Genomic DNA, 24,347 nt, shown 5'->3' with positions numbered 1-24,347 from the left:
CGAAGATAGAAAATAATTATTATATTTTCATATATAAATATACAAATACAAAATTTCTCGCTTGTTTCAATATATATATTCAATATATTACCAATGGCTAGGTATTTTTCTAAAAAGCCAAGATCTTTCGAATCAACTATCAAGGAATTTTTAAGTATAAGATTGGAAGCACTGATATATATATGTATATATATGCATATATATATATATACCTACCTCTATCTCACACACTCACACAAACATATATGTATAGAGCATGATATTTTGTAAGTGACGTTACAGTGTAATAAAAAATAATTAACAATTAAAATACGTATTCAGGTACGTCCATTATATTTTTCATTATAGGTATTATGATTTTATTTATATATTAATTGTTTAGTTATCAAAGAAACGTATCGATTAAAAATGGCACTCCCTTATTTTTCATTAATCATTTCCGGTAGTGGAATTCGTTTTTAGTACACGTCAAAGTAGATGCCCTAACGTATAGATCATCATTATCACTTAATTAAATAATACAGTTTCTATCTTTGTCACAGCAAATATATTAAACTTATTTATTGTGAATTAAATATTACATATTTTAACAGAGTGATATCAATAATATTCACTATACTGTTTCACGTGTAGGTGATATAGTATTAATGTATTAATATACAAAAGCATATTATTATTTTAATGAGTAATTTATCAAATTATTTTATAATATATCTTGCCTATCATTATTTTCTTTTAAATTCTGATATATTTTTTATTGATTTATACAATGGATTTATTAACAAGTGGATAGATCTATAATAAAATTTATATTTCAATAAAATTTGAATAAAAAAAAAAGAATAAAAATGAACTAAACTTTGAAATACCGTCTTTATTTCAGGAATATGAAATGGCAAAAATCGTAGCATGTGCATCATTACTTTATTTAAGCATAATTTGTAATATATTAGATGCCAATGAGCAACATGATAATGATATTAAAGATACAAATACAAAATCAACATACCAAAGTCCGGAACCATCTGGATTTGCTTACTTAGCAGAACATTTTGATGATAGAGAAAGATTTGATACTGCTTGGGTATTATCAGAAGCTAAAAAAGATAATATCGATGAAGATATCGCAAAATATGATGGTTTGTATCCTAAAATTAGATAATCCATTATTAATATCTTTTATCCATTGTGACATTTAAATATTAAAATAAAATTATCAATAATAGTTAGAGAAAATAAGAAAGTATTATTTTATAGGAATCTGGACTATAGAAGAGCCTAAAAGACCTATACAAGATGGTGATTTAGGTTTAATATTAAAAAGCAAGGCTAGGCATGCTGCTATTTCTACTTTATTAAATACTCCTTTTCATTTCAAAGATAAACCATTGATTGTACAGTATGAAGTTAATTTTCAAGATGGTCAAGAATGTGGTGGTGCATATCTCAAATTATTAACATTAGATTCAAAACACACAGAATTAAAGAATTTTCATGATAAAACACCATATACTATTATGTTTGGACCTGATAAGTGTGGGAATGATCATAAGGTATATATAAATATATATATATATATATATATATACATATATATAAAAGATGTAAATATAAAATTCGATTCAATTTTAATCAATGTTTATAATTCTTTTATTATTAATTTATTTTTATATAGCTACATTTTATTTTCCGCCATAAAAATCCTTTAAATGGTACAATAGAAGAAAAGCATTGTAAAAAACCAAAGGAGAGATTGGAGGATTTCTTCAAAGATAAACAACCACATTTATATACTTTGATAGTTCGTCCTGATAACACATTTGAAATAAAAGTTGACAATAAAATTGTAAATACAGGATCGCTATTAGACGATTTCACTCCTCCTGTTAATCCACCTTTAGAAATAGAAGATCCAAATGATAAACAACCTGATGACTGGGATGATAGAGAAAAGATATCTGACCCATCAGCGATAAAACCTGATGACTGGGATGAAGATGCTCCAGCCCAGATAGTAGACGAAGAAGATGTTATGCCAGAAGGATGGTTGGAAGATGAACCACCTATGATACCAAATCCTGATTCTGTAAAACCTGATGATTGGGACATTGATATGGATGGAGAATGGGCACCTCCTGAAATACCAAATCCAAAATGCTCAGATGTTCCAGGTTGTGGCCCTTATAAGCAAAAAATGAAGAAGAATCCACGTTATAAAGGAAAATGGTTACCTCCATTGATTAATAATCCTAATTACAGTGGAAAATGGAAACCTAAACTAATTCATAATCCTAATTACTTCAATGATGAACATCCATTTTTGATGTCATCTATTGTAAGTTATAGATATAAAATATTAAGATAAGATTATGTCATAGTTTTATAATTTAACTAAAAATTACAGTCTGCTATTGGATTTGAACTTTGGTCCATGTCTCCTGATATTATTTTTGACAATATTCTTATTACTGATAATGAAGATGTTGCAAAAAAATGGTCCGATGAAACGTTTGAAGTGAGACGAGTTAAAATTGCTGAAGAAAGTGTAAGTACTTTTACTAATCAATGTTATTTAATATTTTTAACCTATAATTAATATTCATATTTGGTAAGTAAAAATTAACTACTGTCGCAATTTTCGTTTTTCTTACAGTATTTTATAAATATTAGTAATATAAATATTATGATATTTTTTTGTAATAGTATTTTATACATGTTTTCTTAAAATTTATATGAAAGTGATAAAAATTAATTATTATCTTCCTCATATAGAAAAAATGAGACTTATGATCTTTTTTACTTGAAATACATACATTATAATATGCAGGAAACATTGTGGGGACGTATGATGCGTTCCATGAACTACAAACCTGGCTGGTGGGCTCTTTATTTTTGTTACTGTATGATACCAATCATATTATATGTTTGGTATTTAATAAAACGTTCACGTGAGGTATTAAATTCACGAGACTTAAAATGCTTGCTTATATAATGTACTGAATTTTTGTAGTAACTTATGAGGCCGCAATTTTTGAAAAATTCAGATTATACAATAAGATTATAATTATTAAGTATATTTTATAATGCTTTTTATCCTTCAAAGGCTTTAATAAGCTATAAGTAGTTATTACTTAAAAAAAATTTATTATTGCAGAAATTATTATTGAACCTTTTAATAAATTGTATAGTAATATTATGTGCAAATTTAATTTCACTATTTCTTAAAACATTTCCAAAGTTTATAAAGTACACCTTCGAAATTAAGTAATATTGTTTTTATATCTACACAGCTACATTTATAAATGTAATCACAAAATTAATTTGCAGTATTTTGTTACTGGTTATTTATAGTGGACTATATGGCGTCAAATTGCAACATTTACTACAGAACATCCTTGGATGTGGGCTGTATATATACTAGGTGCTGGCCTACCTGTACTTCTATTAATTTATTGTTGCTGTTTTAGTAGTCAGGTATAAAACATACTTTCCTTGATAAATTCTATAGTTTATTGCTACTTCTTTTGATGAATTCCAATGATTAATATTTTAATATATCACAGTCTGTGTTTACATGGTATGTTCAAATTCTATATTAATGTTCAATCACATTTGATCTATATTTAAAGCTATTTAAGCTAGTTAAGCTTATTGCTTGTAAATTACGTGTTTTTATATTATGAATCGCAGCGGTAGTGCTATAATTATAATAATTACGTATTTTATAATATTATGATAATACCAAGTATTAAATTCAAAGTGTTTTCCTGTTTTAAGAAAATTTTTTATCCATTATTTTTAGGAAAAAAATGAGGGAAAAGAAGAGGACAAGCAATGTTTAGATATAAATAAAGATTTATTAGATAATGAAGAAGAGGAAGAAACTCAGGAGGCAGCTATAGAAGAAAATAAAGAAATTGAAAATACAAGTGAAACAGAGGAGATAATTGAATCTAAAACGGCAAGTATATTTATAATAAATTCATTAATATAATTTTATTAAAGTGATGAATAATTTGCATTAAGTTATAAGTAGATATTTTAATAATTGATATATATATATATATATCTTATCTTTCTTCTATAGGATAAATCTAGTGGTGAAGATGGTCCAAGACGAAGAAAACCAAATAAAGAATGATAAGCATCAAAATAAATATAAGAAAAAATTTATTGTTAAAGTGTTCGTCATACTTTCACATTCCACATTATGCTTGTCATTGTGGATAGTAGTATTATCAATCACTAAATATGCGATGTTTTCATTAGCAATTTGTTCCTCGTTTAGAAATATGCGTGCTTCGATTTTAAGTATAATTTATCATTATACAATATAATTCAGCATAATGTCTTTGTGTACACACACACAGTAAGTATATTTATAATATATTAAAAAACTCTACATATATATATATATATATATATATATATATATATATATATATATATATATATATATGCATTTCACATACATATGAGAGATTTTCACATATGTAATAAATATCACTTGGCTATATACTATATTAATTAAATTTTTTAATATATCCGTTTTAAACAATTATTAAACCTTCTTAAAATATTAATAGTGCAATCATATTTGTTTCATGATATTATCTATTTATTGCAGTTGACAAAATCATTCTGTATATCAAAAAAAAATAAAGAAACTTATAACTGCATATAAGCAGTTAAAATAATTAAACTTGATATACAATGTCACGAAGAACTGACTTTGTATTTTTATTACTTATTTTCTGTACAATTTCATGTACATTACATAAATACTTAAATATATAAATAAAACATATTAGCGTATTAATTTATATTAATAGGTAATATAAAATCATGTAGACTTGAGAATACAAAAAGATTGTGAATATATAATTACTGTAAACTTTGATCATTTGATTGATGTAAACAACAATATAAAATATTAAAAATCTAGTTCACATGTTTTTAGTTTGTTTATCATATAAATAATGAGAAGCAATAATAATGTCCAATGAAGCTACCTTTTCATTTTTAAGCATAATTGCTAAAAATTCCTTATTTATGTATGAAGTGTGTTGTGGCATGTAATTTAAGTATCTTCGATATTAATTGAGATATGAAACAATTCTTTTAAATCTTTATGTTTCAAAATCGAAATATTCAGTACAAAGTAGTTCAACATTCTCAAATAAGAACTTCGTTGAATGATGTGATCGATAATAGAGATAATAGAAACAATATATATATATAAAGAGAGCAATTAACATAATGTATTTAACATATATAATTATAATTAATTAAAATACAATATTAATTTTATGTGCATTATGTATTATTAAATTGTTATATAAAAATATACACCTTAATTAAATTAAAAAAGTCTTAAAAAGAGAGAGAAAAGAGATGAATTTTTTTTCAATATTAAAATATTTTCTTTATTATGGATTTTTATAAAATGTAAGAAAGTAATTGTTAATAAGATAAACAGCTATATATATTATTGCACTAACGTAAAAATATCTTATGTAATTTGCATATACAAAGATATATGTAAAAAAAAAAATGTGTTATTATCACAGATAAAGTAAAGATAATGCAATATATATTCAATATTAACTAAAGAAATATAAAATGTTATTCTTGTATTTTTTTTTCTTTTTTCTTTTTTTTTTTTTTTTTTTTTTTTGTACACCTTATTGTATTAAGAATCTCACGAATAATTTTCTTTTATTATTATTAGCACTTTACTTACAATATTATAATATACATTCAATATCATTCTATTTTATATAATAATATTTTTAGTTCATGTATTTATTTAATAAAGTTTGAAAAAATTGTCTTAAATGTCACATAGCCTAAATACAAGAAAAAGAATTGCCATTTCTTATATAGATTCTTTTGTAATATTATTACAAATTTGATATTGTCCGAGGCATATTCTATTTTTCATTAATTTTAGTAACGAGATCGATATATTCTTAATACGAAATATTATTGTTTTTAATAGAGAGATAGATCATTTTAATAACGAAAATACAAATTTTGTAATGATCTTAGTTAATTTATAATTATTACAAATAAATATATATTTGAAATCAAATAAATAAAATACCTTTGTAATTTGCAATATAGATGATTTTTATATTTCAACATAACTTTGATATTTCTCTCATATTCTGGATAAATTGAATTTGTTTGAGATATTAATAATATAATTATTAATTGTCGATTCTTTTGATGAAATATTTCTTATTTTAATTTCGCAAATTGATGTAAATATCAATTTTTTGATATAATCATGGGTTAATCGAAGAACTACCAGAATTTTGAGAACACGATTTGCAAACAGGTACAGCACGTTGTGATAAATGTCCAGTTAATACATTATGCGAATCTATACATCGTGTACATAATACATCCCCACAAGACCAACAATGATGCTGAAAGTAATAACAATAATGAATGACCATTCATAATTTTCATTTCTCTCTTGAACCCAATGAATTATTTTATTTATATATATTAGAGATTATTCATTTACTTGGATGCATGCATACCTTCCTATTAAACGCATCAAATGTAGTCGAACAAGTACATTCCTCCATATTACGAGATGACTTCCATTCTATGGCAACTGTCTTCAATTCATTCTCAATTTGGCTTGCTTGCTCTTTATTTTTCATTTTTTCATCGTTATTCACATTTTCCTTAATAGTTTCGGATAAAGATTCTTTGACATATTTATTATCAAATTTATGTTTACCTTGAATATTTTTTCTTTGTACGTTATTTAACTTTAATAATTGACTCAAAGAATTAATTCTCTGAAAGCGCATAAACGTTCATCATTTATCTTATAAATCTTTTACAAATATTATTATATTAAGTTAGAAATAAAAAAAAAATTTATATACTTTTGCAAGAAGTTTAACGTGATCTTCTAAAGAACTACTATGATCATGAATTGTTAATAACATATCTTCGTGTGCCTCTCTAGGATGAATACCATTTTCAAATCTAAAATATAATCCTCTCCAAATGCTGTAAACAAATATATATATATATATATATATATATATTTTTTTTTTTTTTTTTTTAAGTAAACTTATTTTAATTTATATACACATGTACATATTATGTTCGTCAAGTAAATGCTTATTACATAATATTTTGTGGTGCTAATTTTGGCTGGAGAACATCATTAGAATCATCATTCCAATGTTTACATTCATAAAGCGGATTGATATACTCATTTGTATTATTTGCAATATATCCCCACAAAGAATACGTTCTTTCTGATAATCTATAAATAGGAAAATATATGATTTGATCTATATAACATTAGATTCGATAATAATTATTATACCTAAGAGTCTGTCTTTCTTTTTCAGAATTTCCAATAAATGTTCCATACTGACAGCTATGTACATGGTCATGAAGTGTTAAAAGAAAAAATTCATTAAATTGAAATTTATGTGGATATTGCTGTAGTAATTGATAGGTTGCATCTATAAATTGAGTAAATATAGGTGCTAATTCTTTGCCGTCGCTACTAATATAACCACAGCGGTCACTGAATTTATGACCAAATGACAACCAATCTTTTTCTATTAATGCCTGATAAAAAAAGAAAATGAAACATTTTACATATTAGTTTTACATATTAGTTTTTACACATACATATTAGTTTTATATAATTTTAAATATTTAAATATTTACCTGAAATCCTTGAATAGTTCTATAATATGGATCTAGGAGTAAAGCAGCCAGAGAACATACTTGCGCTGTACGATCCCAACCATCGCTACAATGTACTACTACACTCACGCCAGTAGAAACTGCTCGTGCAATAAACCAAGCAGTTTCTAATATAGAACGAATGTGCTTTAACCATCCACTGCTTTCTAGACCATTTAAAAATGCACTCATAGATGTTGTTCTTTGTACTAAATAAACAAGTTTAAACAACATATTAATATTGTTTTGTAATTCAAAGGATGCATAATGTTTTAACTTAATGCATATTCTAACTTACACTCTATAAGCTTGTTCAAACTTGTTCTCATGACATGTATATTTTCAATCCCAAAAAAATGAAACTTTATATTGTCATAGAAATTTTCATTTTCATATCCTTTTCCTGCTGCCCGATTTGCAAAAGCATTAATCTATATGAAAAATAGGAACATTTATGATATAACATGTGAACTACATTATGCACTATACAAATGAATAAATGAATAAATAAATAAATAAATAAATAAATAAATAAATAAATAAATAAATATACACACACGTATGCTTTACTTACACGTGGCCTTGTATCGACAACATACATATATTTTGAATTAGGATTTGTACAAAGTATATAATACATAATTAATTCATCCTCGGGACATCGCGCACTAAATCCTGAAAGTGGTTGACTGCAACGGCAGATAACAGCCTAAAATGCTTTATCTATAAATTTGTTCGAGCTAAAACTAATTAACCATGTATAAAAAATAGATAACAAACCTTATTCGAATGTAAATATGTTAATACAGGAAGCCTTCCCCTACTTCTAAATTTTGCACTACCTAACAAAATGTTGTCTGCGCAAGTGCTTGGAACATATATATATTTTGGGTATGTATCACAAAGCTAAACAAAATATTTTTAAAATGTATTTATAATAAACATTGCAACTATTTAAAAATCCATAATATTTCTTATACCTCATAATTAGTATTCAAGTATGAAAGAGACCATTCTTCATTTGGTACTCCTTGTCTTTGAAATTCACTTTGTACATTAAAAAAATTCCAACCAACATGTTGCTGTAATTTTTCTTGATAAGTGAAGCAATAAAGATCTTCTAAATTTACTATAAAAACATTTAAAAATAATTAACTTTAATAATGTATATATAATTAGTTTTAATGGAGTATGTATAGTATATTATATATAGGATGTAGTATATAGTATAGTATATACTATATATTATGTATTATATAGAAAGCAGAAGATAAATTTATATTTAATTTCTGAAAGTGAAATATATTGTACAAATTTTTCTATCAAACTTATAAATACAATTTTACCTGGGCAAGACAGTTTTAATAATGTAAGATAAATGTCATGGCAGTCACGTTCCTTAGGTATAACAAAAGTAACAATATAAAAATGTTTACATTTAATATATAGGGGTGATCCTGTAGTAGTTAAAGGTTGTTTTTCTATGTTGGATATATGAGTATACAAGACCTAAAATAATAATTGTTTCTCTATTATTATTATTTTTTCTATTAAAAGATAAGATATGTACTTTATAAAATTAAACACGTTAATAAATTATTAAGAAATATTTACCCATATTTTTTTTTTACCATTTCGTTCTATAAATATAAGATTTGTTAAGGTTAAATACAATGTACCTATAGAATGATTATTACTATACTTTTCCAATAAACGGACGTTTTCTACCTACAAAATGATATTAAATATATAACAACAAAATTGATATTTATATATATATATATATATCTATATACACACACACACACATACACATACATAATGTACATATAAAAGTACACACAGATTTTATTTAACATTTTATATATTAGACTGACTTAGTATTTATATTGATTTACCTTTGGAATCTTTATTTGGTCCATTGCATATTACTGTATACAAATATGTTATAATGGATATTTTTATATCCTGACTAGATACTATTTTATTGTACATATAACGATACTTTTTTTAAGAAGTTAGCCAAACAATCATATTTTATAAAATTCAATTATTACACTACAACTATTTACAAAGTTCTAATTTTTATCTAATTGGTATCATAGTCTTTCAGTTAAAAAATATACAACTGACAGATAAAGCACAGATAACTTCACTATCATTCTTTGAGCAGGATTACCAATACATAAAAACAAAACAGAAGTATCCTTCTTAGATTTTTTTTCTTGTTACAAAGTTGACCGCTGAATAAGAAATCTTTTTGAAATTTTACTTTATATTTTATTCTATTTTATTAATACTTTTAATAAAAGCGAGTATATATATATATATGTATATATATACATACGTTTCTATAATACTACCGTATATGTAATAACATTTAAAAACAAATTTTTATTATTTAATTACTATTTTTTATTTTAAATAAAAATATATTTTTTTCTGTCATTAAATTATAATAATTATATAAAATCGCTAATCATAAATGTTAAAATTTTATTAAAGTATCAATATATATATATATATATATATAAACATAAACATAAAATATATATATATATATATAATATATATATATTAAACATAAAATATAAAAAAAATTTAAAGCTGATCACCACCTTTATATCGAAAATAAAGGATTTTGGCGACAGGTATGGACAAAATATGAATTACAAATATTTTCCAGAAAACTATACCTACTTGTGTAGGTTATATTTCTATCACGCATAACCAAATAATCGATTTAGTGAAAGAAATTTTTATACGTAGTAAAAATAGTGATACATTTGACAAAAACAAAAACAAAAAAAAACTATATGACAAATTATACTTTTTTGAAGAAAAATTAAACCTATTCACTACCTTTTGTTCGAAGCGTGTATGACTTCAGCGACAGGTAGGAATAAAATATGAACTACGAATATAAGCCGGGAAGGTTATCCCCACCATTCATATCGGTGTATAAGCTTGTGTTGGTTATTATCCTTACGTGTAAATAATTATTTCCTTTCAATTGGAAAAAGTAAACTATGTTAGTAAACTATGTTAGTAAACTGATATTTTTCAATCTCTGATTATATCTTTCTTTGATGGTAGCATTGATATCACAGTGATACGACATTGGTACGCATTTAATTTACGACAAATGCATAAAGAATAATAAATATTATTGATACGTATAATAATTATTATATAAATTTGTTAATAGAAAGAAATTATCTATGAATTTAATTACTATCTTATTTGTTTATTTATAGAGAAGTATTATTGATAATGCAAAAGGGAAATACGTTAATGTTTAGTTGAAATTAAATTGTAAAGATATTGGAAAAGTTCTCAAATATGCAGCCATTCGCTCGATAGTACTTGCGTTATATGATTTACAATTAAACTTTGCAAGTAATATCGACCCAGATCTCACTACGTGGAAGTTGCTGCATCTGGAGATCCATGGGTTAACTTTGACTCTATTCTAAAATCCATGTTCGCGAGATTATCTAATCGAATTTTCGAATAAAAAAAAAATATTTGTTTATATTACACAAGGCAAACAATTGTCAGATTAAAATTTTGTAATATTAAAAGTTTAAATTAAAATTACTTTAAGTTTCTTGCACGCTACAATCTTTTAAAGTTCAAGCAAATCTACTATTGTTTAAATATTAATTTATTCTACTCTGTATACATTATACATCGTTCAAATAATTATGAAATTTATTCGTAAGATCCATTAGCATGAAAAAATTTTAAAGATTTAAAGTTTAAGCGAAGACATGGATTTTTTGAATTTTTGAAAAAGCTTTATTTTCACACGTAAATTATTGTCAAAGAAAGGATTATTTTTTAACACGACCTTTTTTTCAGAGAAAATAAAGTTTTTTTCAAAAGTTCAAAAAAACCATGTCTATGCTTGAACTTTAATCTTTAAAATGAGACCTTGTTAATCAAAATCGTTCAAAAATTACACTTGTAAACATTGTTGACGTAAATCATTATAAAACCAGATGCATGATAAACAGCATTAAATTCAAATATTTATATATTAATTTTATAAATATTTTTTTATCTATATCTGCGTAGATACATATATATCTATATAGATTTTTAATACGTAAAATGAAAATTTATATAAACGAATTAATTGATACGTTGATGCGAAAATTCACGTATATTCCATTATTTCAGTTTACGATACATTTTCTAACAGAGATAGATAATAATATAAAAAGTATATTATTTTGTATATGTTGTTGTTAATTAGACAATTAAATGTGAAAAAATAAACAATATAGATTTTTATAAATAAACATAAAAATGTTTTCTCTTTCAAAGAGAAATATATTCTCTTTGGAGAACACTGTCAGTACTACGCAATAATTAATTTATCGAGATAATTTGATCGGCATAGTGAAAAGTGCACAGAGGAAAAAATTCGAAAGAATGATAATATGAAGATTATGATATTAAGCAAGATATCGTTGTAACATATTGTTACGATTATTCTCCATAACGCTTATCATCCATATTAATATTAATTTTGGAGAAAAATGATATATCAGTTTGACCATGCCAATTAATAAGGAATGTGGAATGAAGCCCGTTGTGACGATTTCCTTTCCGATAGTTTTTATAGCACTTTGAACATATTCATCTGGTGTTGGTATCATCCAGCCAGCTTTTGGTGAATCCATCGTATGATTGGTTACGGTTCCAGGTAAAAGACATTGTACGATTATACCATGTTTGCCATATTCGATTTGCAAATCTCTACTGAATTTTAAGACATACGCTTTCGTTGCTGCGAAAACTGTCAATAATGGACATGGCATTAGAGCCACGCTAGATGAGATATTTACTACAACACCTTTACCACGTAATACCATTTGTGGTAATACTATTCGACACATGTTCGTCACAACAACGATATTGCAATGTATAATATTCATATAAATTTTATCCTTGTGTGGTAAATCCAGGAAATATTCAGGATGAGGATAAGAAATACCAAGATTATTCACCAATACGCCCACCTCTAAATTTAATATTTCTTTCTCTATAGTACGGTATGTTTCCATTCCCTCAGAAAAATCTAATCTTATTATTTTTGTTCTAACATTGCAAAGAGCTTCAATTTCGTTGGCAAATATTTTCAAACTTTCCGTATCAGGACTTATTAGGACAACATTTAATCCTGCTTTTGCAAGTGCTTCGGCATATGCTTTTCCAATGCCATGTGAACAACCAGTTACCATTCCCCATTTACCCATTGATAATAAATCAATTTTCTTATTATTCGAAAATCCATTGATCAGTTTACGTATTATGCCTTGATAGATCTTGTAGCTCCAGTAAAAGATCGCTATATAACCTATTTTTTCTATGATACCCATTATCAATGAGATGTCAGTTAAAAAGTGAAACAACGCATCCGTCCATTCATTTTTCGATGATTTCTAATTTCGATCATGTCAAAAAACATATCATCGATTGAAAACGAAACATCATTTACGAATTTTCAAAATAGATCCTCTAAAAAAACTTCTGAAAAGCTACACTTTTATCGTATTAATTCTATCGTTTCAAGAAGAGACAGTCATTTCATAGAATTGTGAGTTCGCACTGCACCGATGAAATATATACAACATAACGCAATATAATTAAGAATAATTTTATTGGTTATTTTCTATTATATGAAGACAAATAAAATAAACGAAATATATAGCGTCGTATAACTCGTCTCGAAAAAAAAAAAAAAAAAAAAAAAAAAAAAGAAAAAAAAAGGAAAAGAAAACGAACGATTAATCTACACTTTCACATGACTCTTTCACAATGATAAATTATATATTTGATTCTCGTAACCAATGTTGAAGAGAATCTATTTGTTGGCGTAATGCTAATGTACTGGTACCACCGATAACGTTGTACTGTTCAATGCTTTTTCTAAAATCCCATATACATTCCACGTCCTTCTCAAAAATTTGACTAAAAATTTCAAAAAATTATGTGAGAAAAAGGAAAAAACAAAAAATGTGAATAATCTATATTCAATATAAAATAATTTACCATATTTTTTGTAATTTTTCTAATGGCACGTCACACAATGATAAATTTTCCGATTCGGCAAAAGTTACAACTTTGCCAGCCAAATGATGTGCTTCCCTGAATGGTAACTAAAACGTTCAAAATTTTTCAAAATCATTGATATCATTTATCAAGATAATCCGATTAGATTATTTACTCTCTTTCTTCATTTTTTTTTTTTTTTTTTTTTTTTATATTTCAATCTATGACGTAGATATATAAACGTCTCGTTACTTACTCCTTTCTTCACAAGATAATATGCCAAATCGGTGGAAAGCATATCGGTTGTTAAAGCATCGCTACATTTTTCTTTATTTATTTTTAAAGATCTTAATGCTTTTTCCATGATAAAAAATATATTATTTAATATATCGAACGTAGAAAATAATGCTTCCTTGTCTTCTTGAAGATCTTTATTATAAGTTGATGGAATACCTTTGAGAGTTGTCATAAAGCCCATACACTAAAATCATACATCATTAACTATCTTTTCTTATCGTGTATATTATAATTTAAATAAAATAAGATAGGAATATCAATCGAATCGATATTATGGAAAATGACCTTTCCAAGTAAAGTCCCACTTTTTCCACGGATTATCTCCATCAAATCGGGATTACGTTTTTGTGGCATTAAACTACTGCCGGTTGAAAAGTCATCGGAAAATTGTACGAAACCAAATTCATTGGAATTGTAAATGATCAAATCTTCAGCCAATCGACTCAAATGGATCATAGTTAAAGATGACCAGAAAAGAAATTCAGCTATACGTTGAAACATATTTTTAGTCATCAAGACATTATTATTGTTATACATATATGTAATATATTATAAAGAAAAAAAGATATTTGAATACGAACAAAAATCTTACCAACGAAATCTCTATCGGAAACAGCGTACATGCTATTAGAACTAATGTCTTCAAAGCCAAGATTAGCTGCTAAAAATTGTCGATCTATTTCAAATGGATTTCCAGCAATGGCGCCACTTCCTAATGGCAATACGTTCACACGTTTACGTATTTCTTGTAATCTTTCGAGATCAGCTTTTGCGTACCAAGCGTAACTGAATTATTATAAAGAATTATTATTATTGTTGTTATTATTATTATTATTATTATTATTATTATTATTATTATAGGTTTTTTTTTATATATATCATTTTTATTTATTAAATTATCTCTAATCAAATTCTTTTAATATTCAAACCTAAGAAGCCAATGTGACCATTTAATCGGTTGTGCACGTTGCATATGGGTATATCCAGGCATAATAACATCGTTATCTTTCTCAGCGCGATCTATAAGTGTCTAAAAACAATTGATTTTCAATTCAAATGATATTCCATTTTAATATCGTTTAGACGAATTATTATGATAATATCGTTGATAAGTTTAACTCTCAAAAATAAAATAGAAACAAATGGTATATAGATACCTTGATAAAATTATTAATATTTAAACGAAGTTTGTCTATCGACTTTCGAAGATAAAGTCGAGTATCCGTTATTGTTTGATCGTTGCGACTTCTACCAGTATGCAATTTTTTTGCTACGTCACCAATTAATTCCTATGATAAAGAATATTAATCGATTTATCGACCGTATCAAACCATAGTTTTAATAATAATCTCTTTGTTAATTATCCGATAAAATTTTACCGATAATCTCCGCTCATTTGCACTATGAATGTCTTCGTCTTGATGAGTGATAACAAAGAGATTGTTCCTCCATTCGGCCAAGATCTATTAACATTGTTTTATTTCTTTATTTAATTATTTATTTATTTTTTAATCAATTTAAATGGATTTCTAATACTTTTGTTCTTTTTCTTTTGAACATTAAACCTTTTCAAAACCATTCTCGATAAGATGTACTTCTTCTTCCGTTAAAAATCCAGCTTTACATAGTGCATTTGCATAAGCTATACTTCCCTAAAGATATAAGTATTGCAGCATTATATATAGATGGATCATTTATTTTCCTCATTATTATTTTCCTTACCTCTATATCTTCTGCATATAACCGTTTATCAAATTTAATGGATGCATTTAGGTTATGGAAATCAGAATCGATTTCCTTTGTAAAACGGCCACCCCATAATTTTGGATTATTCTGTTTATGTTTATGTGAATTAAAAAATTGCTATTATACTATTAATATTATTAATATTATTATTATTATTATCATCAGTAAAATTAAATATTTCTTGTTTATTTTTTTTAACACTCACTAATATATTAATGGTAATGAAATATTTATAAAAAATAATTCTTACCCGTGCCGACATGGTGAAATTATAAATTCCGACTGATACGCAAGCATGCGATTCGATGTTTTTTTATCGAATGTCTTTTAATATCAATTATTACGCAAGTTTCACATAGCGTATCATAAAAATGTAGCATTATCATTAAGAGATAAGCATTGATGCTGGTAAATTAAACGAATGTATGAATATCTAAATATATGAATAGTGGATTAAAAATGTTAAATGTATGTATGATATACATATTTCAATATAATATGTAAATACATATATAAAAAATACATATTTTTTATCTTTGAAGGAACTAAAAACGAAACTTAAACAGGAACTAATGTATCATGTATAAGTATATTAGTGTATCTTTGTATTTCCTTTCTCTAATATACGTCATACTTGTGGTTTCATTTTTTCCGGTTTTTAATGATGCTATCAAAACTGATAAAGCATAACCGTCAACATACATGTTTCCTGTCATATCCTACCTGATTCCTTTCTATAAAATAATACTAACAGTTTAACTTTGGCTAGAGTGTTGTGTGTATTACAAGTCGTTCGGTACAATGATTAGTGAAATTTGTTTTGTAAATATTATCTTTACAATATACGGAGTATATTATAATGTCCTTAGAGGGTTGATATAAAGTAAGGAATCAATCTGACGATAAAGATAGAGTATGTGTTTTTTATCGTTATCGATAGAATTTATAAAATTGTTAATTAATATAAATTCATTATATATTTGTTGTACACATATATATATATATATGTATACTCGAAAAATACAGGTCAACTCGATGTATTCTCTTGACAGAAAGTTAAGAAAGGACGTTGGGTAATTGTCACATGCACTGTAAAAGACGAACGAATATAAATCGTTAATATATACTCGTGAGCTTATCTAAATATTCATCGACAAAGCTCCGCAGTAATCTTGATCGATCCGTTCGCGAACATTTTCTTTTCTTCTTACCTACTTGCTCGTTCGCTCGTTTGTTCTCTCCTAATAATAACAAGTTTTCTTTTCGATAAAATTTTCAAACAAATTTGTTAAACGATTGATCGATCGTACGAAGGACAACATGGAGGAACCTCGCTTGGATAATGATAAAGTGGAATTAAATAATAAAGGATTAGACGATAAGACGAATGATGTTGAAAAAATTGTTATATCAAAGGATGTTGTGTCCGTCGATATGACGGACAAAAGATCGCAAGCTCACAACACACGAGCTGTTAATACTTTTGCAGCGAAGAAAACTGTAGCCCAAGGTATGATGGATGTAGCATTGATTACAGCTAATGCTAATCAGTTAAGGTACCTTATTGAATATCAACGAAATAGTCCTACCTTTTACGTTATTCTGATCCTCATTGTCATCAGTCTTTTGCTACAGGTATGATGTCTTTTTTTTCTTTTTCATATACGCTTATATATATATATATATATATACACACACACACACACACACACAATAACGACACGCTATACATTATTATGAAATTTTTTGCGAAATCAGAATGGCGCGATTAAACGAGTTTTTCTTTGTTACTATTCTTTTAGATCGCCGTTGGTGTAAGTTTAATTTTTAAAGGCAGATTCGATATGAAAGGACAATCAAAGTCACTTAATGCACGAAAAATTAATAATTACGTTGTTGTCGGTGTATTTCTTATAACTATTATTAACGTTTTTGTCGCTGCATTTAGTGTAACTACACCGGCTACAACCGATGTTACATCTACGTCTAGGTCTACGTAGATATTACGCATGCAATAATGTTCATTTTCAACATTACAAAAAAGATTTTCCCATAATAATTTTATTATTAATTTATACCCTGTTTGTGTGTAACAATAATTTGCAAATAATATGAATGTATTAGAAACAGTATTTACATTTTTTTTTTTTTTTTTTTTTTTTTTAAATATCGCTCGAGTCTCGTATTTATAACTATTAATAATTGATTATTAATAGTTTTTCGATTATTTCGTGAATTAAAACTTATACTTATGTAACAAATATTTTTCAACGTTTCTTTGTTCATGTATTATCAACAATTATATTAATATGATCGTTTAGAGTATTGGCTATTGCAAAAAAAAATGAATCTAACTTTTAACATTATATTTATTCATTCAAGATATAACAGTAAAACGAATAATTTATTTTCATTTACGTGTCATTCGTACGTCATTTTTTTTTTTTTTTTTTTTTAAGAGTGCAACTAATATATTTCATGAACAATATCATTGAAATTAACTACATAGATAAATAACAATATCGCTTATCTAATACTTTTCCTCTTCCAAAAGAATTTTTTAGGCATGTATTGTCTATTAATGATAAAATGTTAAAAATGATTTTTCACAGTAATATATATATGTATATATAAAAGAAATACAGAACATTTTTGTAAACACGAAACAATAAATATGTCTTAATGTATTTATTATTTTATATCCAGCTTTAAATATGAGATACTAAAAATACAAATATATATTTCATTGTTGAAGAATAATTCATAAATATAATTGTATATCCATATCATTGTAATCATAATAACTTTTTAATGGGAAGATTCATTCTATTAAAATGTATTTCGTCGTAATGCGATGAAAGGATTATTTTAAACGTTAAAAAAAAAAAAAAAAAAAAAAAAAATTTTTTTTTTCGTATTAATCAATAATATTAAAAAAAAAAAACAAAAAAAAACAAAAAAAAATAAAAAAAAACAAAAAAAAAACAGAAAAAGATTGTACCTTAAGAGCTTATTAATAATCAACATTACATTACTGTTGATTACATTGCGCTTATAGTTAAATTATATTATTTTAATATAATATTGAATAATATTAAATGTACATTATTTTCAATACTAAAAAAGCAAATATATGAAGTAATTAATTTTGCATATAGAAGATATATTTTTTACTAAATTATTTGTAACATCTAATACATATTTATGTGAGGAATTATATAAATACATAATATTATATATATATATAATATTATGTCTTTTTGTATATCATTTCCTTTATCATTTTTGGAAAATACATAATCTAATAAGTTCAATAAATGTGGTAATGAATTCTCTATTTTTTTCTTTTCCTCGTATCATTTTCTCGCAATAATACATATTTCACAATAATCGTTACACTGGTTCATGTTGCAATCTTTAATAACGATAAATTCGATTAAATATTTTTGATTTAAGGCATAATTACAGTTTAGTTGCATATCATCATTGATATGTTAAGTCATAAATATTATTAAAAATAAAAGTTATATACTGTTACTAAACCATCGCTTAATTTTATAATACTATTGCTACGAAATAAATAATCTAGAATTTTCAAATTTGATGATATTTGTACAATCTCCTGTAAACATTTGTGATAGTATGAAGCTTGACATTTCAGAAAATTTTTAAATGGATGTGCCATCGACGAACAATTCCTTTTGTCTTCAATTTTTTTACCACGTTAAAAAAAAAAAAAAAAAAAAAAAAAAAAAAAAAAAAAAAACTGCATATTTACATAGTCTTTATATTAATTACTATCAGTATCTATACATGTGACTTTTATGTGCGCAAGTGAAATCTTTCTGAAACACATAACCTTATTTATTTCATTTATTAAAGAACGTTTAGTAAAACATTATTTATAATACACTTACATTGTACTAACAAGTAGTATATATTTTTTTTTTTTCTATTCATGCACATGACAATATTTTTAGATAACACCGGGATTTAGTCAGAAAGTGTGAACAAAAGAAAAAGAAAATACATTATATATCTCATATTCGCATAATATATAACAAAATACAATAATCAGTAACAGATTGTTTCATTTCTGACTAGGATTTCTCCGTAGTGGTAAAGCATACCTTCTGCTTCGTATCATCCTGTTGACCATATTTCATTAGTATTAGATGTCCATGGTTATTAAACCTAAGTCATGTACGCAAAATATTGTGTAGTTATAGTATTGTTATAAGCAGGTATATATCCTAAGATTCTTTCACAAGCTTGATACTATATCTTTGTAATTATATGAAATTCATTTAATGGAGCAATAGCTTCTTTCATCTAGTTATTTCAAACTTTTTTTTTTAATTTTTATATCTTCGCATGCATATGTTAGCACGCATATACATCAGTAATTTATTTCTATATTAATGTACAAATATATCAAAAGATCTCAACTATGTAGTTCCATGAATATGGAATTAATGCTATAAAAATTAGAAAGGGCAAATTAAGGCTTTTAGGCTTTTTAGAATGAATTTAGAAATGATAATACAGGGAATTTATAAAGGAATAAGAATAGAAAATTTGTATTCCTAAATTGAGTGAAAAATTATTATTTGAAGTAATATATTTTCAAGAAAAAAAATTACTATTAACATTTATTGATTGTTCTTTTTTTTTATGATAATCATTTTCATTTTGTTTCTTCTGAAATTACAGAAGATATGAAATCTTTTATTGATGACTGGATAAATTTTTATCATAGTGTATATATATATATATATATATATATAGGATAGAAAAGAAATATATAAGTATGCATGGTAACATCAAAAAAGTGTGTGTATGCAGTCATATATAAACTTTGTACTAATTTTCAACAACAAGAGATAAAAGAGAGATAAACGAGATTTAGGCATGACTGTCATGTCAAAACAAATATAATAATAGCGGTTTTCTTATCATGAATACCATTTCCTGTTTATCGTTATTTTATATCACATGTGCTCACTATTTCCCTATTTTGATAGCATTTCATTCTTATTGCTCATAACTGAATAAACCAATTATTTTAAAGATAACATCTAAAATCAGCCTGCCCTTACCTGCCCTATCCATATAAACCAAATTGTGCCTTTATATATTCTAATATATACTCAAAAGGCTCCTGTTTTTAAACATCTGATTTTTCTTCTTTGGATGTTCAAAGTAAAAGTCACTTATGATACACATTTACATAATTCCTAGTCTCCTAAATGTTAATCAATAGTATATTTATCACAGTAGTATATTATTGTATCTTCTCAGTAAAACGACTTTTGTCTGAAATATATGGTATCTCTATTAAATTATATTATTCAATAATACACCAAGAACAATTGCAAATATTTGCATCACATCTAAATATGTTTTATTTGTATTCTATAATTTACCTGACTTAATCATCCCAGTCATCATCTTCACTCGTGTCGCTAGTTGATTCATCACTTTCACTGTGAATTGCACGAGATCGTTCTGCTAAAGCTCTGGTGAGTGCACTAGCTAAGCTAGTACCTTGACAAGCTGGTGGAGGAGTAGATTTAACTTCGTTAGGAACAGGCCTTAATTCTATTCCTTGACGAATTTGTTCTAATAAATCACTTCTGGAATCATTGACTGGAGGTGGTTTTGTTTCTGTTTTACTAACTTTCTGCAAAGAATCCAACATACTTCTTTTTAAGGACATATCTTTCAATTTTACAAAAAGATAATACATAACATACATCTCTATTGTTTCTAAATGTACAAACTTGAAAGAATTAAGAAATTGTACTTACTCTCAATGTAGTACCACCGCTTCTAATAGACTCCATTAGCATTGGCCTGAGATCAGTGATCTCCTCGTTGTTGTTATTTGTGGCATTTGCATTGACCTTCGCAATATCCATATCAATACTGTTAGGCAGTGGTGGAGGAGGTGGAACTGGACCGCTTGAGATATTTCTTGACGGAGGTGTTGGGGCAGATGAAGGTGGAGGTGGTGGTGGTGGAGGTGGTAGGGAAGGTGCTGGAGTTACAGAGGGTGGTGGTGGACGTGAAGGTGCTGATCTATGTACTGGTGGGGCAGTAGATGATGTATTTGGAGATGTAATTGGAGTATTGAACCGAGTCGGAGGTAATGGTGGAGCACTCCTTGTCTAATGCGAAAAAAATTATAATTTTGCATTAAATGTAAAAACATTGAAATATGCAAAAAAATTAATTGCATTACTGACTGTTATCGTTCTAGCTGGTACCGGTGGAGGATATTCTTGACGTTGTGGTAATACAGGAGGTTGATTGGTATTTCTTGATTTAGTTGATGGTAAAACAACTTCTTTAACAGCATTCATCCCACCATGTGACTCAATAAAGTTATAAATAAACTCACGCGTTTCTTGATCTCTCAGTTGGTGCTCAGAAACACCTACCATATCAAAAAACTTTTTTAACTCTGGATTAACTGCATCAAATTCTAGACCTTTATTTTCAGCATTCCATCCCATATGCACTATGTGTCTGCAAAATGAGCATTGAATATTATACAAAAAATTAGAAAAATATCTAATAAGGTACAACAAATTTTTAAATGTCAACTTATGTATTCTATGCATTATCAAATATAAAATAAATAATAATATATTAAAAATTCAACCTAAAATTAGATGGTAGGCTTATATCGTCCTTAGTCAATTTTCTTCTTGAATCTTTGTCACCTTTCTTCTTTTTACTTTTATACATAGAACTACTAGAAGCACTTCTATTAACACCAACTGTAGTTTGGCCATTTAATGTATTCGATGTAGCACCGGTTGTAAATGCAAATGATGATGTGCTACTTCTACTTTTTCGCGGTAAGGTTACCAACTGCTGTGTTTCCATTTCCATCTTTGATCGTTTCTCTTGTCTTTTCTGTCGTTTAGCATTCAATTTATCAAGAAGAATATCTCTTAAAATAAAACCATAGTTTTTATCATTGTACAAATGAATTAACAATTTTGCAATATAGATAATATAAAATCATAATGGTATATATCTACCTTAATGTGATAGCTTCAACTTCATTTGCAAAATTGAATGCTGCCATGCATTCTTCAGCTTCAAATGTATGAAAATAAACTAAGGGTGTTTTATAATCCATAGAATTATAAACTTCGTGTTCCCACAACATGGCTCTTCTTTGTAAACAATATAATCGCAAGAAAAAACTACGTCTTGGATTATCTCTGATTAGAGTTATTATACCAGTATTCTTTTTTACCCATTCTTTATGAAAAGGTGGTTCAGTTAAGTATAACTGTATAATTCCTGCTGCCAAGCACTAAAACGTCAAAGAAATATACATGTTCTCAATTTAACAGATTTCACTAAGTAAAATGATATGTATCATAATAAGAGTAATATAATATCTAAAAGAAATTTATTTCTATGGCGCTAATAACTTTTGTCATTCGTTAATCAAATTAAAATTATACGATAAGGGTGGGGCGGCAAATGAAATGTTTTTATTCAATATAAATTATACAAGTTTACATCTGATCGGATTAAAATACGTAATGTACGTAATACATTTCTAAATTATATACTATATCAAAATTGTTCGATTATAAAAATTCATTTAATTATAAAAACTATAGCAAATGGAAAGAAATATAAAATGTTGGATGACGTGACTTTACCGATCATGTAATTATATAGGTCAAAGAAAAAAATACAATGAGAATGACAGTATTAGTTTTAATAAAAATAATTAAAAATTATTAAGAGCCTACTCACCTGACATCGATTTCCTATTAATTGAAACACTTGCTCGTTCTCTTCTGTTTTCAACAGTATAGATCCCGTATTCTTATCCGTTGTACCCGATTTCATTGTTAAATAGGTTAGGTTTCTCGGAATAAAACGTGTTATTACACCTTATTTCACATGAAAGGATTTTTGTATAAAGAAAATTAAGGTTACAATTATGTATCGATAATTTTTCACATGCCGTGTATTATGTTAACGAAATTAAATAATCCTGATAGATCAATCAATATGTATTCTTGAATTTCATCTTTCACGACACAGTATTGATAACGTAGCCACTAATTATAATGTTAAAAGGAACGATCAAATATTACCTACAAAAAGCTTTATCTGTGACATTTTCCCATGTTCTTAACTCACAGGAAACTCAAATATTTGATGATGACATTTTCACTTATCCGGTTCAACGTTCCGCGTTTCCTTATTCTGTATATAATTTAAGAGGAAACAGGACCTCAAGCCAAAATCCATCTGATCAAAGCGCCACCTAGTAATACATTTTTGAAGTATTGCCATTTACAGCGGAACATACGAACGATGCGGATCGTATCGGAAGCAAATAAAATATTGTTTTTAAAATAAATAATTGTTTTGAATTTCGAATATTTTCGCAAATGCAGAATTCGAAATAATTGCAAAATATATTATATATAGAATCATTTAAAAAAAATAAAAATAAAAAAATAAAA

At 26.2% G+C, this 24,347-nt stretch overlaps 6 protein-coding genes across 12 annotated transcripts; 2 read left to right on the top strand and 4 right to left on the bottom strand.

Moving 5' to 3' along the window:
• Positions 1–185: 185 nt before the first annotated feature.
• Positions 186–4,648, top strand: LOC124952034 (calnexin). 5 transcript variants are annotated; one of them, XM_047501326.1, is made up of 8 exons: positions 186–321; positions 884–1,139; positions 1,258–1,553; positions 1,676–2,335; positions 2,405–2,545; positions 3,352–3,474; positions 3,803–3,961; positions 4,088–4,648. In XM_047501326.1, exons 2-8 carry the CDS (start codon positions 893–895, stop codon positions 4,139–4,141), a joined length of 1,680 nt encoding a protein of 559 aa, XP_047357282.1. In that variant the 5' UTR covers positions 186–321; positions 884–892; the 3' UTR covers positions 4,142–4,648. The 5 variants fall into 5 exon arrangements, with proteins under 5 accessions (XP_047357282.1, XP_047357279.1, XP_047357283.1 ...); XM_047501323.1 differs by lacking the exon at positions 3,352–3,474 and adding an exon at positions 2,828–2,953; XM_047501325.1 differs by lacking the exons at positions 186–321; positions 3,352–3,474 and adding exons at positions 325–348; positions 2,828–2,953.
• A 1,023-nt stretch (positions 4,649–5,671) lies between these two features.
• LOC124952031 (myotubularin-related protein 6) lies at positions 5,672–9,923 on the bottom strand. The gene is made up of 13 exons (XM_047501316.1): positions 9,630–9,923; positions 9,346–9,459; positions 9,078–9,240; positions 8,712–8,860; positions 8,512–8,637; positions 8,306–8,440; positions 8,030–8,162; positions 7,714–7,940; positions 7,361–7,611; positions 7,157–7,297; positions 6,909–7,035; positions 6,552–6,818; positions 5,672–6,434 (listed from the first exon to the last, which is right to left on the bottom strand). Exons 1-13 carry the CDS (start codon positions 9,651–9,653, stop codon positions 6,291–6,293), a joined length of 2,001 nt encoding a protein of 666 aa, XP_047357272.1. The 5' UTR covers positions 9,654–9,923; the 3' UTR covers positions 5,672–6,290.
• A 1,613-nt stretch (positions 9,924–11,536) lies between these two features.
• LOC124952135 (very-long-chain 3-oxoacyl-CoA reductase-like) lies at positions 11,537–13,302 on the bottom strand. Its single transcript, XM_047501551.1, has one exon. The coding sequence runs from the start codon at positions 13,119–13,121 to the stop codon at positions 12,195–12,197; it is 927 nt and encodes a 308-aa protein (XP_047357507.1). The 5' UTR covers positions 13,122–13,302; the 3' UTR covers positions 11,537–12,194.
• Positions 13,303–13,457: 155 nt separating this feature from the next.
• On the bottom strand, positions 13,458–18,695 carry LOC124952134 (argininosuccinate lyase). Its single transcript, XM_047501550.1, has 11 exons — positions 16,088–18,695; positions 15,814–15,924; positions 15,657–15,743; positions 15,471–15,554; positions 15,249–15,380; positions 15,021–15,121; positions 14,684–14,877; positions 14,377–14,576; positions 14,051–14,275; positions 13,795–13,901; positions 13,458–13,713 (listed from the first exon to the last, which is right to left on the bottom strand). Exons 1-11 carry the CDS (start codon positions 16,097–16,099, stop codon positions 13,569–13,571), a joined length of 1,398 nt encoding a protein of 465 aa, XP_047357506.1. The 5' UTR covers positions 16,100–18,695; the 3' UTR covers positions 13,458–13,568.
• On the top strand, positions 16,535–18,220 carry LOC124952136 (ninjurin-A-like). Of its 3 annotated transcripts, none has more exons than XM_047501555.1 (3): positions 16,535–16,720; positions 16,864–17,472; positions 17,640–18,220. In XM_047501555.1, exons 2-3 carry the CDS (start codon positions 17,158–17,160, stop codon positions 17,835–17,837), a joined length of 513 nt encoding a protein of 170 aa, XP_047357511.1. In that variant the 5' UTR covers positions 16,535–16,720; positions 16,864–17,157; the 3' UTR covers positions 17,838–18,220. The 3 variants fall into 3 exon arrangements, with proteins under 3 accessions (XP_047357511.1, XP_047357509.1, XP_047357508.1); XM_047501553.1 differs by having other exon boundaries at positions 16,535–16,750; positions 16,890–17,472; XM_047501552.1 differs by having other exon boundaries at positions 16,535–16,750.
• A 2,568-nt stretch (positions 18,696–21,263) lies between the features above and the next one.
• On the bottom strand, positions 21,264–24,092 carry LOC124952133 (neural Wiskott-Aldrich syndrome protein). Its single transcript, XM_047501549.1, has 6 exons — positions 23,626–24,092; positions 22,890–23,170; positions 22,505–22,798; positions 22,086–22,368; positions 21,648–22,007; positions 21,264–21,520 (listed from the first exon to the last, which is right to left on the bottom strand). Exons 1-6 carry the CDS (start codon positions 23,719–23,721, stop codon positions 21,269–21,271), a joined length of 1,566 nt encoding a protein of 521 aa, XP_047357505.1. The 5' UTR covers positions 23,722–24,092; the 3' UTR covers positions 21,264–21,268.
• Positions 24,093–24,347: the final 255 nt, after the last annotated feature.

The sequence above is a fragment of the Vespa velutina genome, chromosome 10 (genome assembly GCF_912470025.1).
Source record: "Vespa velutina chromosome 10, iVesVel2.1, whole genome shotgun sequence".
NCBI classification, from domain to species: domain Eukaryota; kingdom Metazoa; phylum Arthropoda; class Insecta; order Hymenoptera; family Vespidae; genus Vespa; species Vespa velutina.
The sequence above is the reverse complement of the archived record's forward strand: the minus strand, read 5'-3'. Positions and strand labels throughout refer to the sequence as shown.